Source organism: Triticum dicoccoides, chromosome 1B (assembly GCF_002162155.2).
Source record: "Triticum dicoccoides isolate Atlit2015 ecotype Zavitan chromosome 1B, WEW_v2.0, whole genome shotgun sequence".
In the NCBI taxonomy this organism is placed as follows: domain Eukaryota; kingdom Viridiplantae; phylum Streptophyta; class Magnoliopsida; order Poales; family Poaceae; genus Triticum; species Triticum dicoccoides.
In genome coordinates this window covers 418,787,213-418,806,813 of record NC_041381.1, presented here as the reverse complement: position 1 = coordinate 418,806,813, position 19,601 = coordinate 418,787,213, and the positions used below count along the sequence as shown (strand labels likewise).

Sequence of the window (19,601 nt, the reverse complement as noted above, 5' to 3'; positions counted from 1 at the left end):
ACACGAACTGAAAAACTGTCAAACTGAAGAGCTCTAGATCAATATTCATGTGGTGAGAATCTTCTTTACCTATACTTGAACTTGTCCTAAATGCATTACATGAAAAGGGAAAGGGAGAGGAGTTACCAAACCTGACAAAACGTCAAATGGATTTAGCAGTGGAGCATTTACTGAGTAGATAATGGAGTTGGCTGGAGCATCGATGCAAACCTGAACGTATGGGACAAGGGCCTCTATCCTTCTGTGCAGGCAAGTCTGAACTGATACAAACTTCTTTTTGCCTAGCTACTAATTTTTTTATATAGCCAGCTATTTTTTTAACACACACATTGAACCGTTTCTGGGGTTCTTAACGAGCTGATGATAGAAAACATGTTGAACTGAACTTTGGGCTTCCAGAAACTACCGAATGTTTTTGGGTTCATTTATGTACCTTTTTGTTATTTTTTTTCTCAACTCCAAGCCACAATTACAATCACAATACACACATGTACTACAGAATTAACCAAAACAACTAATTTAATCCAGAAACATTTTCTGAACTTGGTTTGAGCTTTGTTTCTTCAGATTTTTGAACTTTTGTAGAAGGTATGCCTGAACTTGCGTGAATGACAAAAATGACACATAGTTTGTTCTGCTTTTTTGTAAGATGAATTGAAAACATAAAATGGAGTACCTCCATAGAGTATCTCGACGAATTGGAGCTTGTGCATAACAGGAGGAGGACCCAGGAATTATGTAGCATCACACGTGTTATGCATGTTTATGTAAACAGAGATGCCAACTTTCTACATATAGTTACTTCTAGCTCCCAGCAAAATTTGTAAAATGGAAGGCGGATAGGTCTAGCTACTCTATTATGAAGCTCACCTTCATACTTGACAGACCAATGAACCATTGAAGAAGGGGCTCCCTGGGGGCGCTACCTATCTCCAACCGAAAAAGGACCGACGACAGTGGCACATGAGCCAGTACGACTGCCGTGGGGCAGGAACCCTGACGACGACGGCCTGATTATTGAAGAAATCCAGGGTGGAGCACGGGTGGCCTGCACGTAGCTCTTCTCGTGAACGACGCCGGAGGGTGCAGTTGTACTGCCGAGATGAAGAGATCCTCGCCCTCCTGCCGCTGAGCGCAATGTCACAGAATACCAACTTCCATCAGTCGTAGTCAAAGCACTTAATAAAAAGGTCCCATTGGCATGTCGAAGTTGCTTATTTACTTGATATTCTGAAAAGATCAATCCCAAGACTAACATCATAACTTGATTTTTTTTCTAATGGATACATACTGATGACCTACTACAGGTATTATTTGGTGAACTGTCCTTGCTGTTTAGTATGTTTTTTCTTTTTACAAAATTTAACTGAAGAATACCCCAAATGTGGTGGTTTAAAAAAATATGAACTTTACGGAAAAGAACGCCTGAATGTTTGAGTTGGTAGTGTGTGAACTTCTCGATGAAACATTTTATTTGAAATGTTTGTGGGACCAAAAATAGAAAAGAGTGGGAAATAGGACGTGCACTTTCATGTAAAGAAAGTTTGAACTCCCTGTCAAATAATTGGTTTCAGTAGTAGAAAAAAATTATTTAAACTTCTATATTGAACACTTTTTATAGAGTGTCCCCATGAGCTTCCCAACTTTTTTATTTTTTGAATGAATCAATGGGGCAAACGAACCTTTGCCCGGCGCGTCGTTGAACGGCCTCGGTTGGCGGTGGTGAACAGACTAGGGTGGCGGCTGTGAATTGCCTGGGCGCTGTCATTCCTCCAAATTGCATTATGTTGAAACCATTTTTTCTAACTTATCTTGGTGCCATATCTGACCTTCCATTTTTTGTTTTATTGAACTGAACATAAACAAGGAGTGAGCTTAATTGAAGTTAACTAAAATTTAGAAACTTAACTTAACAATATAAAAAACTGAACTTTCTTTTAATTACTGGCTATGTGATAAACATTTCTACGTAGAGTAACAAAAAGTTCTCGACTCATTTACCAACAGTAGTACATATCATGGGAACAAAAATTCTTTCCACTTAGGGAACAAAATGTTCTTCATCCAGGGAATAAAAAATGTTTTTGTTGGGTAATTTACAATCAGCACAACAATAGCATATAAACATTTTATCCTAGATCATGCTACACAGTCCTAGCAATTCACATTTCACTGATAACCATAACATCCACCTGAAACTAGATCAACTCTTTAGATTCAGAGAAGTAATGGGGAACGAATGACACTACCTAATCATACTCGAATTCAGAAACAGAGCAAACATGGGGCAAACCTTGAATTTTGCGCACATTAGCAGAGGCTGTTGGTAGTTCAGAACAGGGATGATGGCTTCTTTGGCGAAGACTGTAGCCGGGATTCAACTTGTACGACAACCAATGCTCAATTTGGACTGAGAAGGACGTTGCAGCTGTGCCTGGGAGGAGAAAAAGGGGTTCGCCCAGGCAGAAGACAGGGGAAGAAGCGAGGCCGCAGGCGGCGCGTGGCAGTTCAGGGATGAAGTGACCGCGACGACTGCTGGTGCTGTGCTCAAGCATTACTGCAAACACCTACCGTGCAACACACATGTCAAAGAACTGATTATGTAGAAGTGATCCAACAAGCCATCAAGGAGATGCAGGGCTGAAGGAATGAAATTGACCTGAGTGGCGGCACCGCGGCACACCAATCCGAGCAGCAAGGGGAACTGGAGACACGCGGGGAAGGAGCAGCGCAATGGCGATGGGGAGCTGCGCCGGTGGGATAGGCTTCAACGCCGGCTGGATCTTGCCCATCCGGACGTGAGGAGAGGGGACGAGGCTTGGGGCAGAGTTCCTCGTCGGCGGTGGTAGGCGCGCCGTCGGGGAGGTGCTGCTCCGTCGTCGGGAGATGTAGACACCGCACCATGGCGACGTGATTGGGTCGGGTCTGGCTGGGGGTGGTGTTGCGCGGAGATAGGGATGGGAATAGCGACGCGCGCCTGCGTGGGCGGCGCGCTGCGGGTGGGCTGGGGACGGCGGCACGCGGCGGCGCGCTCGGGATCGTGGGATCGGGTTGCGGGAATCGTCCGGGACAAGGGGTCCGGGACAAGAGGAGGCGAGCCCGTCGGCGGGGAGGCGTGCAGACGGTCGGCCGGCGGCGGCGCGTAGGTCGAAGGAGCGACCCGTCACGGCGCCGCGGGCTCCCTCGCTCCGGCTGCCGCCGTCGCTTGCTCGCCCGCAACGGCTGCCTCCGGCGGTAGGAAGCGAGTTGGGGAGTCTCTATTGTAGTCAGCGCATCGCGTCCTTATAGGGTAAGGAAATAATATTCTGTTACTAGTAACAGAATAGTTCAGTCCTATATATATATAGAGAGAGGAAGAGAGGGGGCGAGAAGGGTCGTTTATGTCCATAAATGGCGTATAGATAGGGAGACAATGTTGATGTTGTTCGAAATTGGCCTATGTACGGAGACGCAAGGGAAGCGAGTCATCGTGTGTGTGATAGGGACTTCATGATAAATCTAGAATAGATGGTGTACAGAACAATGTGCAAAATCGAGAATGATAATACATTAGGGAGCTATGGAAAGAGTCACGACATATATGTATACAGGGAAGGAGCTGGGGCGGGTCCACATGTGGGAGAGATAGAAAGAGGAGAGTGGTGCACAAGGAGACAAGGTGTGCTTGTTTGCAGTGGGGGTGGTGTGTGAGGTGAGTGCGCGAGAACCACATAACTAGGAAGATAGACGTTTAGGGGCGAAATTTTGTGTGTATGGGAAATATACACTCTACATAGTGCGTGTGCTTGGGAAAGAGAGATAGCGGGAGACCTAGAGAGTGAGGGAAGAGATGTGTGCATGCCCGAGAGACAAAGTGATATAGACTTATATTGGGGTCTGGACTTTAGAAGAGAGATGGGTGTTAATGTGCTTGTGTGTTGGTGTTTGGGGGAGAGAACGACTTATCTATGTGTGTGTGGGGGGGCAAGGGGGGGTTGGCTTCAGATAAAGAGTGAGGTGTCTATATTTGAGGGACTTTAGCGTAATTGAGATATTGTGCACTCATAGTTGATCAATTTGTTTCACAGTTTGGACTATGACATAACGATACTTTTGAACATGCGTGATATACCTTGATGTACCAGAGTTACAAACCTAAGATTGGAATTTTGGAATTCGACTCCATCATTAGCTTTTGTAATTTATTTAAATGGAGGTACATTTTTTAAGCCGGGATTTTGTGATTTCAAATTCATATATCAAACCTAGAGATATACACATACGGGCATGTTCAAACTTTATAATCATCCACTTTATTCCTACACATACACATTTTTTGCTTTTGTCATCATATTTAGAATAAACACATTTGGAATTTCATTTGAATTGGACCGTATGATGGTATTTGCTTGTAGTAGATCAATGATCCATATTTGAATTGAATGGACAATCTAAGTTTCGAGTTGGAGACATTGATTTTCAAAACTTGCACTTTTTTTGCGTGCAAAACAAATAAATTGTCAACCATGATATCATAGTCGGCCGTACAAGAGCAGAACACTTATAATTTTAGGCGCCAAAAGCTTTCAAACTTCCCGCTCACATCAAAATATCACGCGCCCGAAAGTTTAGCCCTGTGATATTCCTGTTTTACCCCTGCCACATGAACTGAAAAGGGTTGCTTTGGTAACTTCATTGTTTTCTCCTCTTTGCCCCCAACATTCTTCCCTAGAACCCCTCCCCTTCCCCTCCCCGACCACCCCAACCACGGCAAGCCGCCGAATCTAGTCCTCCGCCGCAGCGGTGGACCTCACACCCCGCCGGATCTACCTTCCGCACCTTGAACCCCCAACTGCTAACTCACCACTTCACCGGAGCCGCTTCAGCGACTGGCTTGTCCACCGCTCCAAATCTCCTTGACCGCCATCATGGTCCACCGCACCGGATCTGCTTAACCGGCGCCCTCGTCCACCACAGTGTAGGCCCTTCACTGACTCCCTCGTCCGCCCCTTCGCTAGCCCTTCATACAAGCCCTCGTCTGCCGCAACAGATCCGCCTCACCGAAAGCACTGTACAACACGCCCACTGAAGCCTTCGTCCACTGCACCGGACCCGCTCCACAGACGCCATATTCAACTCCACTGGCCCTGCTTTACTGATGCCGCAGCCTCATCAGGTTATTTCGATTGGTACTCCTTAGGTTTTTCTCTTTATCGTGCAACTGTTCACTTACCATAGATGAGCTTTCTTGTATGTTGACAGGCGCCGCAACCGTAGCACCGGAGCCGCTTCAGTGACGGCGACTACCGGCCCAAACTCAACCGAAACACGAGCACCATCGACGATCCTTAGCTATCAAGTATGACAATGATACCCATACACCGTCGAGAATCAGGTACTATCATCCAACGGCCGGCGCCTACTTTCACTTTCCTAGCATAAGCACCGCACCTTTGAATTTCTTCAGGGCATCATTCAGTTTTTCGTGAGACGCGTTATTCTGCTTGCACCTGTAGGGCCATACTTCTAGCAGTGAACATGTTACATGTGCTAAATTACATACTAGTGCACATATAGTTAATATGCTTTAGTTTGTCCTAAGTACTCCCTCCGTTCCAAAATAGATGACCCAACTTTGTACTAACTTTTTACTGAAGTTAGTACAAAGTTGAGTCATCTATTTTCGAATGGAGGGAGTATTACTGTACTTCCTAGATATCACTGCCTACTATTTTACTTCTTGAATGCTATATTTATGATAATGGTGTTATTCTGATGCCACCTGTTGGTTCCATCAGACTGCTTAATATTCTCTATGCTTAATTACACATCAGCAAACTAGCATGTGGATCCGCTGCTTTTTGTTCGTTTTACCCTACATTTCTTGATGCTAGCTATTACATCACTGCTCCGAGCCTCTGTTCATTACTTGTTTGTGTGTTCTTGATCTTCCCAAGTTGCATGACTAATTTGATGCTTCTATTAATTATGGAGCTGCCAACCCCATCAAGCAAAATATTTGTTCTTTTGGGGCTGGCACCTCGAACAAGCATAAAAATAGAGGGAAGCAGATATATTGTCATGTATGCACACACCCTTCTTTCATTAGTTTAGATGAACCATTGATGATCAATTCGGACCAGTGCATGCGATTAAAATTAATTTTACCTAAATAGAGGGTGCAGAATAAACTACAACAACTAGATTTGCAACCACGGGATGCTGATGATATCTTCAAAGAACATTGCAACAGCAGCGAGGCTTCACAGCAACATATGGTAAGCCATTGTGTTTTAGTACATGTGAAATGTAACACGAGTGGGCTGCTTTCTTGGCTTGTGCCCTCAACCTGTAATCCTACCGAATTACAAATAGTTTAGTTGTCTGCTTTGCTGTATTGCTTGATTCGAATGATTGTTTGTTGTTACACTATACATGAGTTGGCCAATATGTCAGCAGTGCCTGCTATACTATCGTAAAGAAATGCATGCCTATTTCATTTGAGTCCTTAACTTTTCCTCTCAACTTCATTACAAGACTTTCTTTGTAGTTTATATGAGGCCACACTGTTAAGTGCTTTCTCAGATTATTTCAACTGCTTAGATGCCTTGGCAACTTAAATATAGCGGTGGTACACTCCCTTTCAACTAGGGATGTCAACTGGGTACCGTTTAATCCCGATTAAAGTCTACTAGTGGTATGATAGTTCAAAAAGTTTTTGTTTTTTTGAGGAAAGTGAACTAGGGAGCTAGCAAAAACTAACTAGATGGGACTAGCAGATGTCGTTTATTTGCCATTTACATCCCTAGTTTCATATTACCATTTTAATTTCTTTTCGGCTGATGCTGCTTCGAACCATTTAAATATAGCTTGCCATGCTCGGCAATAATTCGTCTGTCGTTTACCATGTAAGCTTACTTCCTGAATCATACGATAACTATCTCTTACTTATGTCCAGCGGAAACCTTTCAGGATGCCGTTCACACTAGGACACAATGTACAACCCCAGAATCTATTTGTGGAAGCAGTGCGCCATCCATGTTACCAGATGGTAGCAGTTCAGAGGCAACACTGCCGGAGAGCAGTCTGAGCACATATATTATAGTGCTTGAGGCTCTACTAGAGGCAGAAAGAGATGGTGTGGCTGCTATGAATGAGGTAATCTTTATCTTGAGGCTGGAAATTACGGAATTAGTGGCACGCATTATGCAAGCAACCCAAGAATTGGAGGAAGTAAGAATGTTGCATTTGAAGACGGAGGAGGTCCTGCTGTTTCTGCTATCTGAAGCCCAGGGTAATCCCGGTTCTTCTTTAGATACCACTTGAAGTTGTCATTAGATTATTGTACTTGCATGTTGTGTCATGTCTCTGAATGGATTATGTTGCAAGACCCCCTATGTTGTCCATGTGTTGTAATGATCCGAATTTTTTAGGCGAGGTAATCCTCAGTACTTGTATGATTGACATAAGGTGAATTGTTTTTCGTGTGAACATATTGTATTGGATGAAATAACTGTTTGACTCAGAGTGTATCTAACCTACTTAATTCGAAGATCACGGCATTTCTAAATCATAATCATATATAAAGGTGGAATAAATCTTTGTTGTGGTTTTGAAGAAATAAATAACAAAACGTAGAATTATCTGGGGATATTCGTAATCGAATACAAATTGGATTTGAATTTAGTTTGCCAGGGCCGAGGGAAAACGTGAGTGCTAATGCTACCAAGTTTTGAACGAAGCGGCTAAACACCCACTATAATTTGTGGGCTGCCCAAAGCAAGTGTTTGCGAGATGGAAATTACTGTCTACCCCTGACACTTGACATCCTTATCGACCGGATTTACACTGCTGTCGATAGGGGTAGAATAGTAACTTCAATCAGACGTGACACGACGGCCTCTGAGCCCATTCAGACACGATGGGCGCCAAACGTGGGTGGAAAAACACATTTGATTCAAGCTTGTCCAAAAGACATGTATCTCTTCCTCCATTTCCCCATTCATACACGGTGGGCGGCAAAACAAACTCTCCTCGTCCGAAATCGATGTAGGCTAATATTTTAAATAGGGGCAGATGTGTAACTTCCCTCAGATGTGACACAACCGCCCTACCTGTCCGCCCTGTTCATACACCGTGGGCGCCAACCGTGGGGGGCAAAACACCCTCTCCTCACCCGAAATAGTTACCGGCAAATATTTGGGAGATGCGAGATTACTGTCCTATCCCCAACCGACGCGATGTCCAAAATTTTAAACGAGGGATAAGTTCGTAACTTTCCCACATTTCAAACAAGCGCGTCCCAAAGTTTGAGATCCCCCCTCCTCTCCATTTCCCCATTCATACACTGTCGGCGGCACGACAACCTCCGCACTGCGGCCAGCCTCCTCCGTCCGCCACCCCATCCTCCACCTTGCCGGAGCCGCTACCCCTACCCTGTCGTCCACTGCAAGAGATGGATGTCTCTCATCCACGATGCTGGACCAGGATCCGTTCATCGCCTCCTCTCGCTTCATCGGCACCGTCGTCCACCTTGTCGTTGCCGCTCCTACGACCGCCTCGTTCACGGCAACAGGATTTATCCTCCGACCCAGCCATCTGCCATCTAAAGTCTTCTTCCCCACCGCCGACAGCCATCGCACCCGCAGCATCCTCAACGTATCAGCATAGGCCTACACGACGTCGCAAGAGAGGTGGTACTCTTCCATATGTGCTTAAGTTATTGATCTCACCTGGAAAATAGATCGTAATTTGTTTACTGTACTTTTCTTGTCCGTACCAAATCGTAGTGGCTAGTTGAAAGCAAAATTGGTTGGGAAGTAGCTTTGTCCAGTTTGCACCTTCAGATCCTCCATGGAACGGGCACTATACTCGTAAAGCTTATGGTTTCCTCCCTTTATATTCATTACCATCATCGTAGGTGCTTCGTGTCGTGCTAGCACTGCTCCTCAAGACCTCAACCCAAAGCTTACGTGTTGAAATACGAATCTGATATGATGCTCATATCACTAAATAGAGAACGTTTAATTGGTAACCTAATGTTCCTATATTCGTTTCGAAAAGCATGAGCGCCACCCACTGGTCCAGCTAGTTCCACTTTCCTGATTTTTCTCTTGATGCTTAGGGTTTTCCCTTTTTTCTACTCTACTATGATCTGCGTAGGTGCTTTCTGTCGTACTAGCATTATTCCACCCTTCAGGCTAAACAACACAACACTCAGAATTCAAAAGCTTAGTTGTTCAAATATGATTGTGATATGATAATGGTATTAGTTAACCGACACATTTAATTGGTTAGCTAAAGGTCCCACTTGAGTTTCCAAATGCATGTCGCGACATATAGAGAGACAACATTATTGCATTTCTTTGTCACTTGTTGACCGTACTTTCTTGTCCATACCAAATCTTAGTTGTTATTTCAAAGCAAACATCGGTTGCTAACTACCCTTTGCACGGTTTGCAGCTTCAGATCTGCCATCCCACTGCCACGGTCAACACTGTACTCATCATGCTTATGGTTTCCCCATTTGAAAGATCGAGGATGTCGCCTAGAGGGGGGTGAATAGGCGCTTTAAATAATTACGGTTTAGGCTTGAACAAATGCGGAATAAAACTAGCGGTTAATTTGTCAAGCACAGAACCTACAACAACTAGGCTCACCTATGTGCACCAACAACTTATGCTAAGCAAGATAATCAACTATGTGATAGCAAGATATATGACAAAGAACAATATGGCTATCACAAAGTAAAGTGCATAAGTAAAGGGGCTCGGGTAAGAGATAACCGGGGCACGCGGAGACGGTGATGTATCCCGAAGTTCACACCCTTGCGGATGCTAATCTCCGTTTGGAGCGGTGTGGAGGCACAATGCTCCCCAAGAAGCCACTAGGGCCACTGTAATCTCCTCGCGCCCTCGCACAATGCAAGATGCCATGATTCCACTAAGGGACCCTTGAGGGCGGTCACCGAACCCGTACAAATGGCGACCCTTGGAGGCGGTCACCGAACACGTACACTTTGGTAACCCTTGGGGGCGGTCACCGGTACCCGTCAAATTGCTCGGGGCGATCTCCACAACCTAATTGGAGACCCCGACGCTTGCCCGGAGCTTTACACCACAATGATTGAGCTCCGAACACCACCAACCGTCTAGGGCGCCCAAGCACCCAAGAGGAACAAGCTCAAGGGCACCAAGCACCCAAGAGTAATAAGCTTCTCAACTTGTAACTTCCACGTATCATGTGGAGAACTCAAACCGATGCACCAAATGCAATGGCAAGGGCACACGGAGTGCCCAAGTCCTTCTCTCCCAAATCCCACCAAAGCAACTAATGCTAGGGAGGAAAATGAGAGTAAGAACGAAAGAAGAACACGAAGAACTCCAAGATCTAGATCCAAGGGGTTCCCCTCACTTAGAGGAGAAAGTGATTGGTGGAAACATGGATCTAGATCTCCTCTCTATTTTCCCTCAAAAACTAGCAAGAATCCATGGAGGGATTGAGAGTTAGCAAGCTCGGAGAAGGTCAACAATGGGGGAAGAACACGAGCTCCAAGGATTAGGTTCATTGGGGAAGAAGACCCCCTTTTATAGGAGGGGGGAAATCCAACCGTTATGTGCTCAGCCCGCACACGAGTGGTACTACCGCTCCACAGCGGTACTACCGCTCGGGCGGAAGAAGAAGGGAAACGGAGCAACAAAACAAGAACCTTAGGGCGGTAGTACCGCATATAAGCGGTACTACCGCTCACCCCAGCGGTACTACCGCTCCTACTGCCGCTACTACAGCCGTTGAACCCGACACGAGAAAACCACGTCTCGAGTCGAGGCGGTACCAGCGCGGAACCGAAGCCGTACTACCGCTTATGGCCATGGGTGGTACTACCGCTGTGGGACAGCGGTACTACCGCTTGTGGCGATAAGCGGTACTGTCGCTCCGGCCCAGCGGTACTACCGCTGGCGCCACCCTTATGCCACTACCGCGAAAACAAAATATGCTCCAAGGAAAACCAGAACTGCCATAACTTCTGCACATGAGCTCCGAATTGAGTAAACTCAAGCTTGTTTGAAACAAGATAACGAGTACCATCAAAACAGCATAGTAACTGACACCTCCAACAGAGAAGAACCGGCATACCCTCCAACATCGAAAACATCATAGAAGATGCAAGTGAACTCCGTTTTAGATGAACTCGAGCTTGTCATAAAAATGACCATACACTCCAAATCTCACAAGGAGAAGAACCAAACAAGAACCAAAAAGATGATGCAAGGATGCAATGGTTTGAGCTCTCTACGAACGATACGATCAAGCAAATCATCGAGAACCCCCCTTGATAGTACGGCAATCGATCCTATAACCCGGTCTCCCACAACTACCATGAGACCGGTAAAATAGAAAACCTATCAAGGGCAAACCTTTGCCTTGCACATGGTCCACTTGAGCTAGATGATGACGATCTTGACTCCCTCAAGTTGGACCACCTTTCTTGGTTGCGTTGGCTCGATGAAGACTAGTTGATTGCTCCCCCATAGTCCACTATGGGTGAGCCACTCTTAGGCCCATCTTCACAAGTCCATTGACACCACAATGGATGGCAAGATTCAAGCACTTGATCTCTTTGTGATGCTCCACTTGAACTTGCACATGGCAATCTTGATGACGATCACCACTTGATGTCATCCTTTCCATGGGTTGTATGATATCTTCCTCTTGACTTAAGCCCATGGATACGTACCTAACCCCACATACAACTCTCACATAGACCATGGGTTAGTACAAAAAGTGCAATGGACAATGCTTACCATACCATGGGATCAGTTGATCCCTCTCAATACATCTTCTACGCTTTGTGAGTTGATCAACTTGATTCACTCTTGACTTAGTCTTGATCAACCTTGAATCTTTCCAACTCTCTTCATTTGGATGATGTCTTGAAGTTAAACATGAATGATCACACAATCTTCTTCTTCAAGACATGCTTGCTATAAGCACAACACTCATATGACCAATCTTTGGATAATTCCTTAATAGCACCTTGGTCATCACAAACTCTCCTTGAAACCAACAAATGGACTCCAAGAAAAGCCTATGGACAAACCCTTCAAATATAACTCAAGGCAACAATTAGTCCCTAGAGATTGTCATCAATTACCAAAACCAAACATGGGGGCACCGCATGTTCTTTCACCATTTTATGATGACCACAATCAGCCTACGTGGTTCGTGTCATAATAGCACTGCTCCACCCATCGAGCTAAACAAGCTTAGTTGTACAAATTCATATCTGATATTATTGCTGATATTAGTAAAACTGAGAGATGTTTAATTGGTTAGCTAAATGTTCCTACTTTAGTTTCGAAATGCATGTGAGCCACATATGGAGAGACCAGAAAGAATAGTATTTCTCTGTGCGCTCTGGTTCATCATGGGTGGCCAACCGACATTGTATTGAAAGACTTCTAATATCTTCAATCTGCTTGCTCTTCTGCTCTTCTTTAAGATGATCCTCTTCTCTTGTGGTCGACTGGTCAGGTCGAGTTGTTCTCCCTTAGTATATTTTCAATCTGTCAGGTCAGGTCGACTTGTTCTTATTTACTATATGTTGAAGCTATCATCTGCGAAGTGTCATCACTTCTGGAGATCTCATATTTTGAGTAGTAGGCCACATTATATTAATGCACACACCAAATTACAGCATGCATGGCATCTCTTAAAAGAATTGCAGAGATAGCACAAAGGGGTTTACAGGGAGGCAGTATTGGATTAGAATCACTTCTGCATTACAAAGAAAATCTCACTTGTTTTTATGTTTTCATGCATGTCAGATATTGAACATTATCAAAATGAATATGAGAATGGGCGCACGAGAGGAATATGGCGGAACAATCCACTGGCTAACAAACTTGGCATGGTGGAGGATAGCCTATCTTATTCACCCATCAAGGTGCTTGCTCTAACTTTGCAAAGTTGTATTGGTCGTGCATATTTTGCATCTGACCTCTTGCATTACTTCTACTTTGTTACACCATCTGTTTAGTTTAAGCATCATATATGAGTATATGCCATACCTATCCATTTCCTGTACCTATTCCATGTGTCATCACACTATGTTTTTCCAGTCAAATGTTGTTCTTTCGTAATAGATGTCCAAAAGGAAGAGGGTGAGTGCAGATCCTCAAGGAGTACAAACTAGGTATTTGGAAAAGGTAGTTATACCTGTTAAATCAGATAGATCAGCAGCCACAGAAAACAAAGGCCCAACTGTACCACACTTTACCCCTACTCCAGTGGCCAAACCCCTATTAGAACTGCTGAGAGCCCATCGTCGGGTACTGTCTATGATATCAATTCAAAATTTGAACTCCTAAATTTCTGCATGTGCCTTACCTTCTCTCTTGTATGAAAACTAATTTCAGATGAATCTCCTTGCTCAAAGGATCATACAATCTCACAACAATACTGGGCTCTGCATTGCTCTTGTCTGTACCTCTCTCCCTTTTGCCTTATAATGCTGTACTTAATTAATTGCTATTTGATTATGTATCATCAGTCTGCACCTGAGCTAAATTATCCTCTATTTCTTCCAACATTATTTGATCTATATTTACTCTTTGCAAAATGTAGAATAATGGCAACGCTTATAAAGAATTTTCTTTGGGGAATTTATTGAATTATCCTTCCATCAACATGGAGAAGGGCTTTGTCCAGCCCGTGTTAACATGTAATGTAAGTTCATCCTTCTCAAGCCTTCAAACTTTGTTCTAGTATAGATTTGGATAGGCATCATTTCCTCCACTGCTGTTTGCTTTGCTGTTTACATTTGATTGGATGTTTGCAAAAACTACCAGTTTCAAATTGTAGTTGTAAAAACATGTTTCTTATGCAGAACAGATCCATTTATTTGCTTCTATAATTGTGAAACCTGTTACGTGTCTCCTTGTTTCTCTTTCAGAGTTGTATCTCTTACCCTAGGCAGAACTTTAGGGAAGATAGTGAGCCAAACCATCTTGAGGACAGAGAGATGACCCCAAGGTCCTGTCTTGATGAAGACATTGAGTTGAAGCTACTCACCAACAGGTGTGAGACAACCTCTGTGCAGTCGCTGCCTCAATCAGTTCGACTTCTTCAGTCTCAACTTAAAGCGGAAAGGCTTGCTTCAGCTCAACTCTGACTTAAAGTCAAAGATGCAATGAAGATGTCAGAGGACTGCCGTGCGCACCATCATGCCATACCTCTATTGTTGATGCATCTATCGTTGACACAACTTAGGTCTACTCAGCTTCTTTGGCTGTTTGGGGGGCCCGACCCGGCCAGGCCTAGTGCCTTCTGAAGTGCTCCCAGTTTTGTATATTCTTTTGTCGGCGCGTTTATTTGCACTGGTGGCGAACTTTGATACCCAGTGGATGTAATATGTGTGATAGCCATGATAGCCTAGCGTAAGTTGCTTGCTTATTTATTTCCTTGTTGTCTTGCTTATTTGTTTGCTTGTAGTCATTGCAGTTCTTTTTCTGCGGTTTGCTAGTGGCCGCAATAACCTATTTTTTAAAACTAGGCCACAATAACCATGGGCTAATATTTATTGTAGTGACACTCACTACAAGAAATCTGTTAATGCATGACGGTTCCAATCCGTCACGGGGCAGTGAAAATCCGTCAAGGATGGCCGGGCATGACAGATTTCAAATCCGTCACGTATATCGCGTCATAATTTGACACCTCACCTTCCATGACGGATCTTGGCCATCACAGGTCTAGCCCCTGGCCCGCCAAGCCCAAACTAGGCCCAAGCGTTTGTGACGGAATGGACCATCACAGACAAGCGCCACATAACATTTTGGATAGGCCTATTGGAATGACGTGGCTGCCTACATGGATACTGTTTTTGTCATAGAAACCGTCATGGATTTATGCAAAATTTAAATTTTGTCCAGCAAATTAACCCATTTCCCTCCATGAAATTTTGAGCAAGTACATTATTTTAGCATTTACACAGATCATAATGCCAACTTTGGCCCAAGACAAAGAGTATTTATAAAGCCATTCACGTGTATATACAACATAGCAATCTACAAAATCCTCCGTGAATAGACAATTTACAACATCAATTGATGAAATACAACACATAGCAAGGTTAGAACCAACACAATACAGTTTACATCAAAAACATATACAAAAGATTCTTATTCAACTTCTTGTCGTTGGCCCAACTACACCATGTCATGGCATCTGTGATAGGCTGCACCAAGTAGGAATAACATGATCTGCACAAAATTATAACAAACATTAGACATTTCTAGAGATGACCTATAAGTGACAACATAACAAATTAGACATCACAGAACTCAAGTGTTGTAGCAGCAAAAGTTGAGGCCATATAAATCCGCCGAAAAAATTAGAAACCTAAATTGATATAATTATTCAAGTACTACCGTGCATAATGATTATACTCCCTCCGTCCGAAAATACTTGTCATCAAAATGGATAAAAAAGATGTATCTTGCATTTAATACATGTCTTTAAACTGAATTTCTTCTCTGGACGAGTTAAACTGATAACTAATAAAATATGCAAGCTCCCAAAGACGAATTCCCAACGTGTGCGATACTGATATGGCTGAGAGTACTCACTGGTTACAATATACTAGCAAGCAGCACAACAGAGGGCATAATACAACAGTACACCACAATTTTACACATCGGTCAAGGAGAAGAATGCCATGTAAGAAACCATGTCCCATGTTGCATAGAAAGAGCATTAGTGATTCATCCCATATGCCATGTAATGGAAAACAATGGAACTGCTGCACCATAGCACTTACATATGTTTCTTGATTATTTTTTTCAAAATGCAACGCCTCAAGCTCCTTGGTTGATGCCTCAAGCTCTGCTACATCGCGTACTTAATGAGAAGACCCAAACCTGGATCAATGGAATGGAAAAAACTTATCAAACAAAAATTACAGAATATTTCCATTCAGCTCTAAGTACAAACTGCCTTTTTAGTGTGCGGAATAGAAGCAGCAACATTACGTAAACTCTATCTATAACCTGCAGCTTTAGCTGCTTGAAAATATGCTCGTACGTATCAAAATAAGTGTGAACACCACTCTAGCATCTTTTGGTTCATTGTAATGCAAATGAGTTACTCTTGAACTATTTTAAATACCTTACAAAAATTTGCAACATCATGAATAACCAGAGCAAATGGCTTTAAGCAGTTAAAATACTGCTGCTAGTAGGTTGTAAGCACAGGAAATAAGTACAGAGCAATCTTACATTCAGCAACCCCACCAATAAAGCTAATATGAAAACAAGCAAAGTACAGAGCAATCTTTGTAATGCAAACCTAAACTGAAGATGCAAGGCCAAGACTACATCTTAACAAATCCAAAACTTAAATTGTACTGCTACTGCTATATTGTCGGCATCGACCAAGCAGAGGTGTACCGACTATATTGTCCACAGCAAAGAAATTGGTTGAAAATCAGAAGTGCAGTTTCATTTCACTAAGACTAACATGTAAATGTTGTCTAAACTGAACCAAAATCTTAAAAGAATTATGCCTTCCAAAATGTCTTACTTCACTAACTAAATTCTTCCAAAATGTTTAAAGCCAGCAGACTTGCCAATATTTCTTTGGATTGTACCAGGTAGTGTATACTTTGGTTTCAAGAATTTACAGCATGCATAATGATCCGATAAAACACTACTATCATATTAGCAAGACTGAATTGAATATAATCACAACCAGGCTTAGTGGGAGCTTCACAATGTCATGGTTTAATTTGTATCTTAATTAGCCTGGCGTATAGTGCAAGGCATTAAGAATGGTGGTGGATTCGGCCACTGCCAACGACGTCGTGCGGTCGGCCAGGATAACAAGACGTGCGCACGATTTGGCTGCCAAATTATTGGCGGACGTTTTCCACGCCTTCGTTTCGCCCGCTAATTGGCGAAAATCCTGTAGGGGCGCGGCTGACCTGAGCTGGGCGAGCCAAAAATGGCTCCAATCCAAGCAGTATCCAAAAGTCACGGGCACAACCAATAAATTAGTAAGGCCGGCATTGGTATCCATCCAAACAGACCCAAAATATATTGCCACACGGTAAAAACTACCAGTTAACAGAATGAATGTGTCTACATCTCACATCCAAATCCTTTTGCACTTCAATATATTGCAATCAGGGTAGGATAGCCACAATATATTTAGCTCTGCAAAATTATGTGCATAGTAACTTTCACTTCAATATATTAGTACATTTCAATTCAATATATTTTGATACTATTTCTTTGACCCCTTCAACTAATGCAAGAGTCCTTATCATTGTGTTTGGCCCTTTCAGTGAAACAATTCTTCTCATAGCTTACAGGGCAGCAAGTACAATTAGGTTCAATAGAATGTACTCAAAAATTAATGAGAAACTTATTCATGCGTATGTATGTACAGATGCAAGTGACTACAGATACAAGTGCCATCCAGATTAGGGTACAGGAAGGGAGAGAGAGGGAGCTCACCACGTCCACATCTAGGTTGCAGGTGCCACGTCGAGGAGGAGGCAAATCGACGCACGCGAGGACGATCTATACATGACCGGATGAGAGGACAAGCTTCAGGGGCAGGGGTGCCTGAGTTGTACCGAAGCACGTCCTTGGAGGTAGAGGACGACAAGGACCACCGGCGTTCGCGGCCACCATCGTCGAGGGAGACAAGGCCGTGGCGCCCGCGTTCGTCCCGACTCCCAAGTATGCCACTGCAGGTTGCGTCGCCTCAGCACATCCTGCGGGAGGAGGGCATCCGCGCCACCCCGTTCTAGCAGCACCAGCAGCAGGTGACGGAGAGGATCCATCGGAGCTGCCCCGGCGCCGAAACCCTAGACATGGGGAGGGCCTGCTGGCGAGTGCTAGTGGCCGGGAGCTGTGAATCTAGATAGAGGGGAGGAAGGAGCGGAGCGAGAGGAAGATGGGGGTGTGCTGCGCACCGACCATACCCGCGGGAAGTCGACGAAATCGGGCGGCGGTGCGAGGAATCGCATGTGGGTGAGAGGGGGCTCGCGAGAGGAAAGGCTGCGGAGGAGGGGGGAGGGAGGGGGCTGGGGAGCAAGTTTTAGGGTTTGCATTATATACGAGGAATGCTTAGGCGGGCTTGGGCGGGCTTTAGCGGGCTCAGTAGGATGTACTGGGTCGTCCATGACAGATTTCCAAATTGTCAAGGGAAATCCGTCATGTATTAACAAGTTTCTTGTAGTGACTGGGCCTCCTACGGGCCGTAGAAATAGTGGGCCTTCTACGGCCCGTAGAAACAATGGGCCTTCTACGGTCCGTAGAAACAATGGACCTTCTACGGGCCGTAGAAACAATGGCCCTTCTACGGGCCGTATCATCAATGGGCCTTATACGGGTCGTATGATCGATTGGCCAAACATGGGCCAATAACAGACCACATTATGGCCGTAAACGGACTAGAGTTGGAATCGTCCGTTCATGGGCCGGCCATAACGGGCCATCGTTAATAGGTCGTATTTGATGACGCTATGAAAACGGCCCAACATATTAATAGACCAGAAACGGGCCAACTGTAACCACAAGCTGAATTTGGCCCACAAGCAGAAAATGACAGTAACGGCCATAAGTAAACGAATGCTGGAAATGAGCCCAAGAATTAATGGGCTCTGAGAAGGCCGAAAGATAACATGGGCTGGAAACGGCCCGATGAAATAATGGCCCGTTAATGGGTATAAAGTGATACACTGTTCATTACGGGCCAGTTTCACCACGGGCCGTTAATGGGTGTAAAGTGATACACTGTTCATTACGGGCCAGTTTCACCATAGGCCGTTAATGGGCCAAGAATTACAAAGGGCCTCATATGGGTTGAAAGACGTCATGGGCCATACATGGGCCAGAAGTGAAAATGGGCTGAAATCATATTGGATGGCCCAGATGACGCTACTGGGCCTAATTCGACCCGATAGCTTAACGATGTTTTACATGTGGAAAATCCCCATTGGTCGGGGCTGTTAACGGGTTATCGGATCCAAAACCTAACCCGATAGCTTAACGGTGTTCCGTTATAGTGGATGCCACATGTCGGTCACCCTTGACGAAAGCATTTCTGTGACGTGTGATTTATCGTCATGGAAGTGGATAGTTTTGTGATGATAATTTTGGTAATGTCATGGAACACTTCTATGACAGCGCAGGTATGACTATCTTGATTCTGTCATAAAATCGTCGTGGATGTACATGCATGACAAAAAACGCGACCTACTATGACAAACAGGTATCATCACGGAAGTGTATATTTTTTGTAGTGTGATCATGTATATAGGCATCACGTCCGTGACAAGTAGACCGACCCATGCCTGCATCTACTACTATTCCTCCACACATCGACCGCTATCCAGCATGCATCTAGAGTATTAAGTTCATAAAGAACAGAGTAACACATTAAGAAAGATGACATGATGTAGAGGGATAAACTCATGCAATATGATATAAACCCCATATTTTTATCCTTGATGGCAACAATACAATACGTGCCTTGCTGCCACCGCTGTCACTGGGAAAGGACACCGCAAGATTGAACCCAAAGCTAAGCACTTCTCCCATTGCAAGAAAGAT

At 44.3% G+C, this 19,601-nt stretch overlaps 1 protein-coding gene and 1 long non-coding RNA gene across 2 annotated transcripts; both read right to left on the bottom strand.

Moving 5' to 3' along the window:
* Positions 1–733: 733 nt before the first annotated feature.
* On the bottom strand, positions 734–7,973 carry LOC119350436. The gene is made up of 5 exons (XM_037618274.1): positions 7,956–7,973; positions 2,660–3,257; positions 2,294–2,557; positions 1,683–1,852; positions 734–1,128 (listed from the first exon to the last, which is right to left on the bottom strand). Exons 1-4 carry the CDS (start codon positions 7,971–7,973, stop codon positions 1,845–1,847), a joined length of 888 nt encoding a protein of 295 aa, XP_037474171.1. The 3' UTR covers positions 734–1,128; positions 1,683–1,844.
* A 7,090-nt stretch (positions 7,974–15,063) lies between these two features.
* LOC119306049 lies at positions 15,064–18,054 on the bottom strand. The gene is made up of 3 exons (XR_005148838.1): positions 17,496–18,054; positions 15,800–15,899; positions 15,064–15,242 (listed from the first exon to the last, which is right to left on the bottom strand). It is a non-coding gene; the product is annotated as an uncharacterized LOC119306049 (long non-coding RNA).
* Between the last annotated feature and the right edge of the window lie 1,547 nt (positions 18,055–19,601).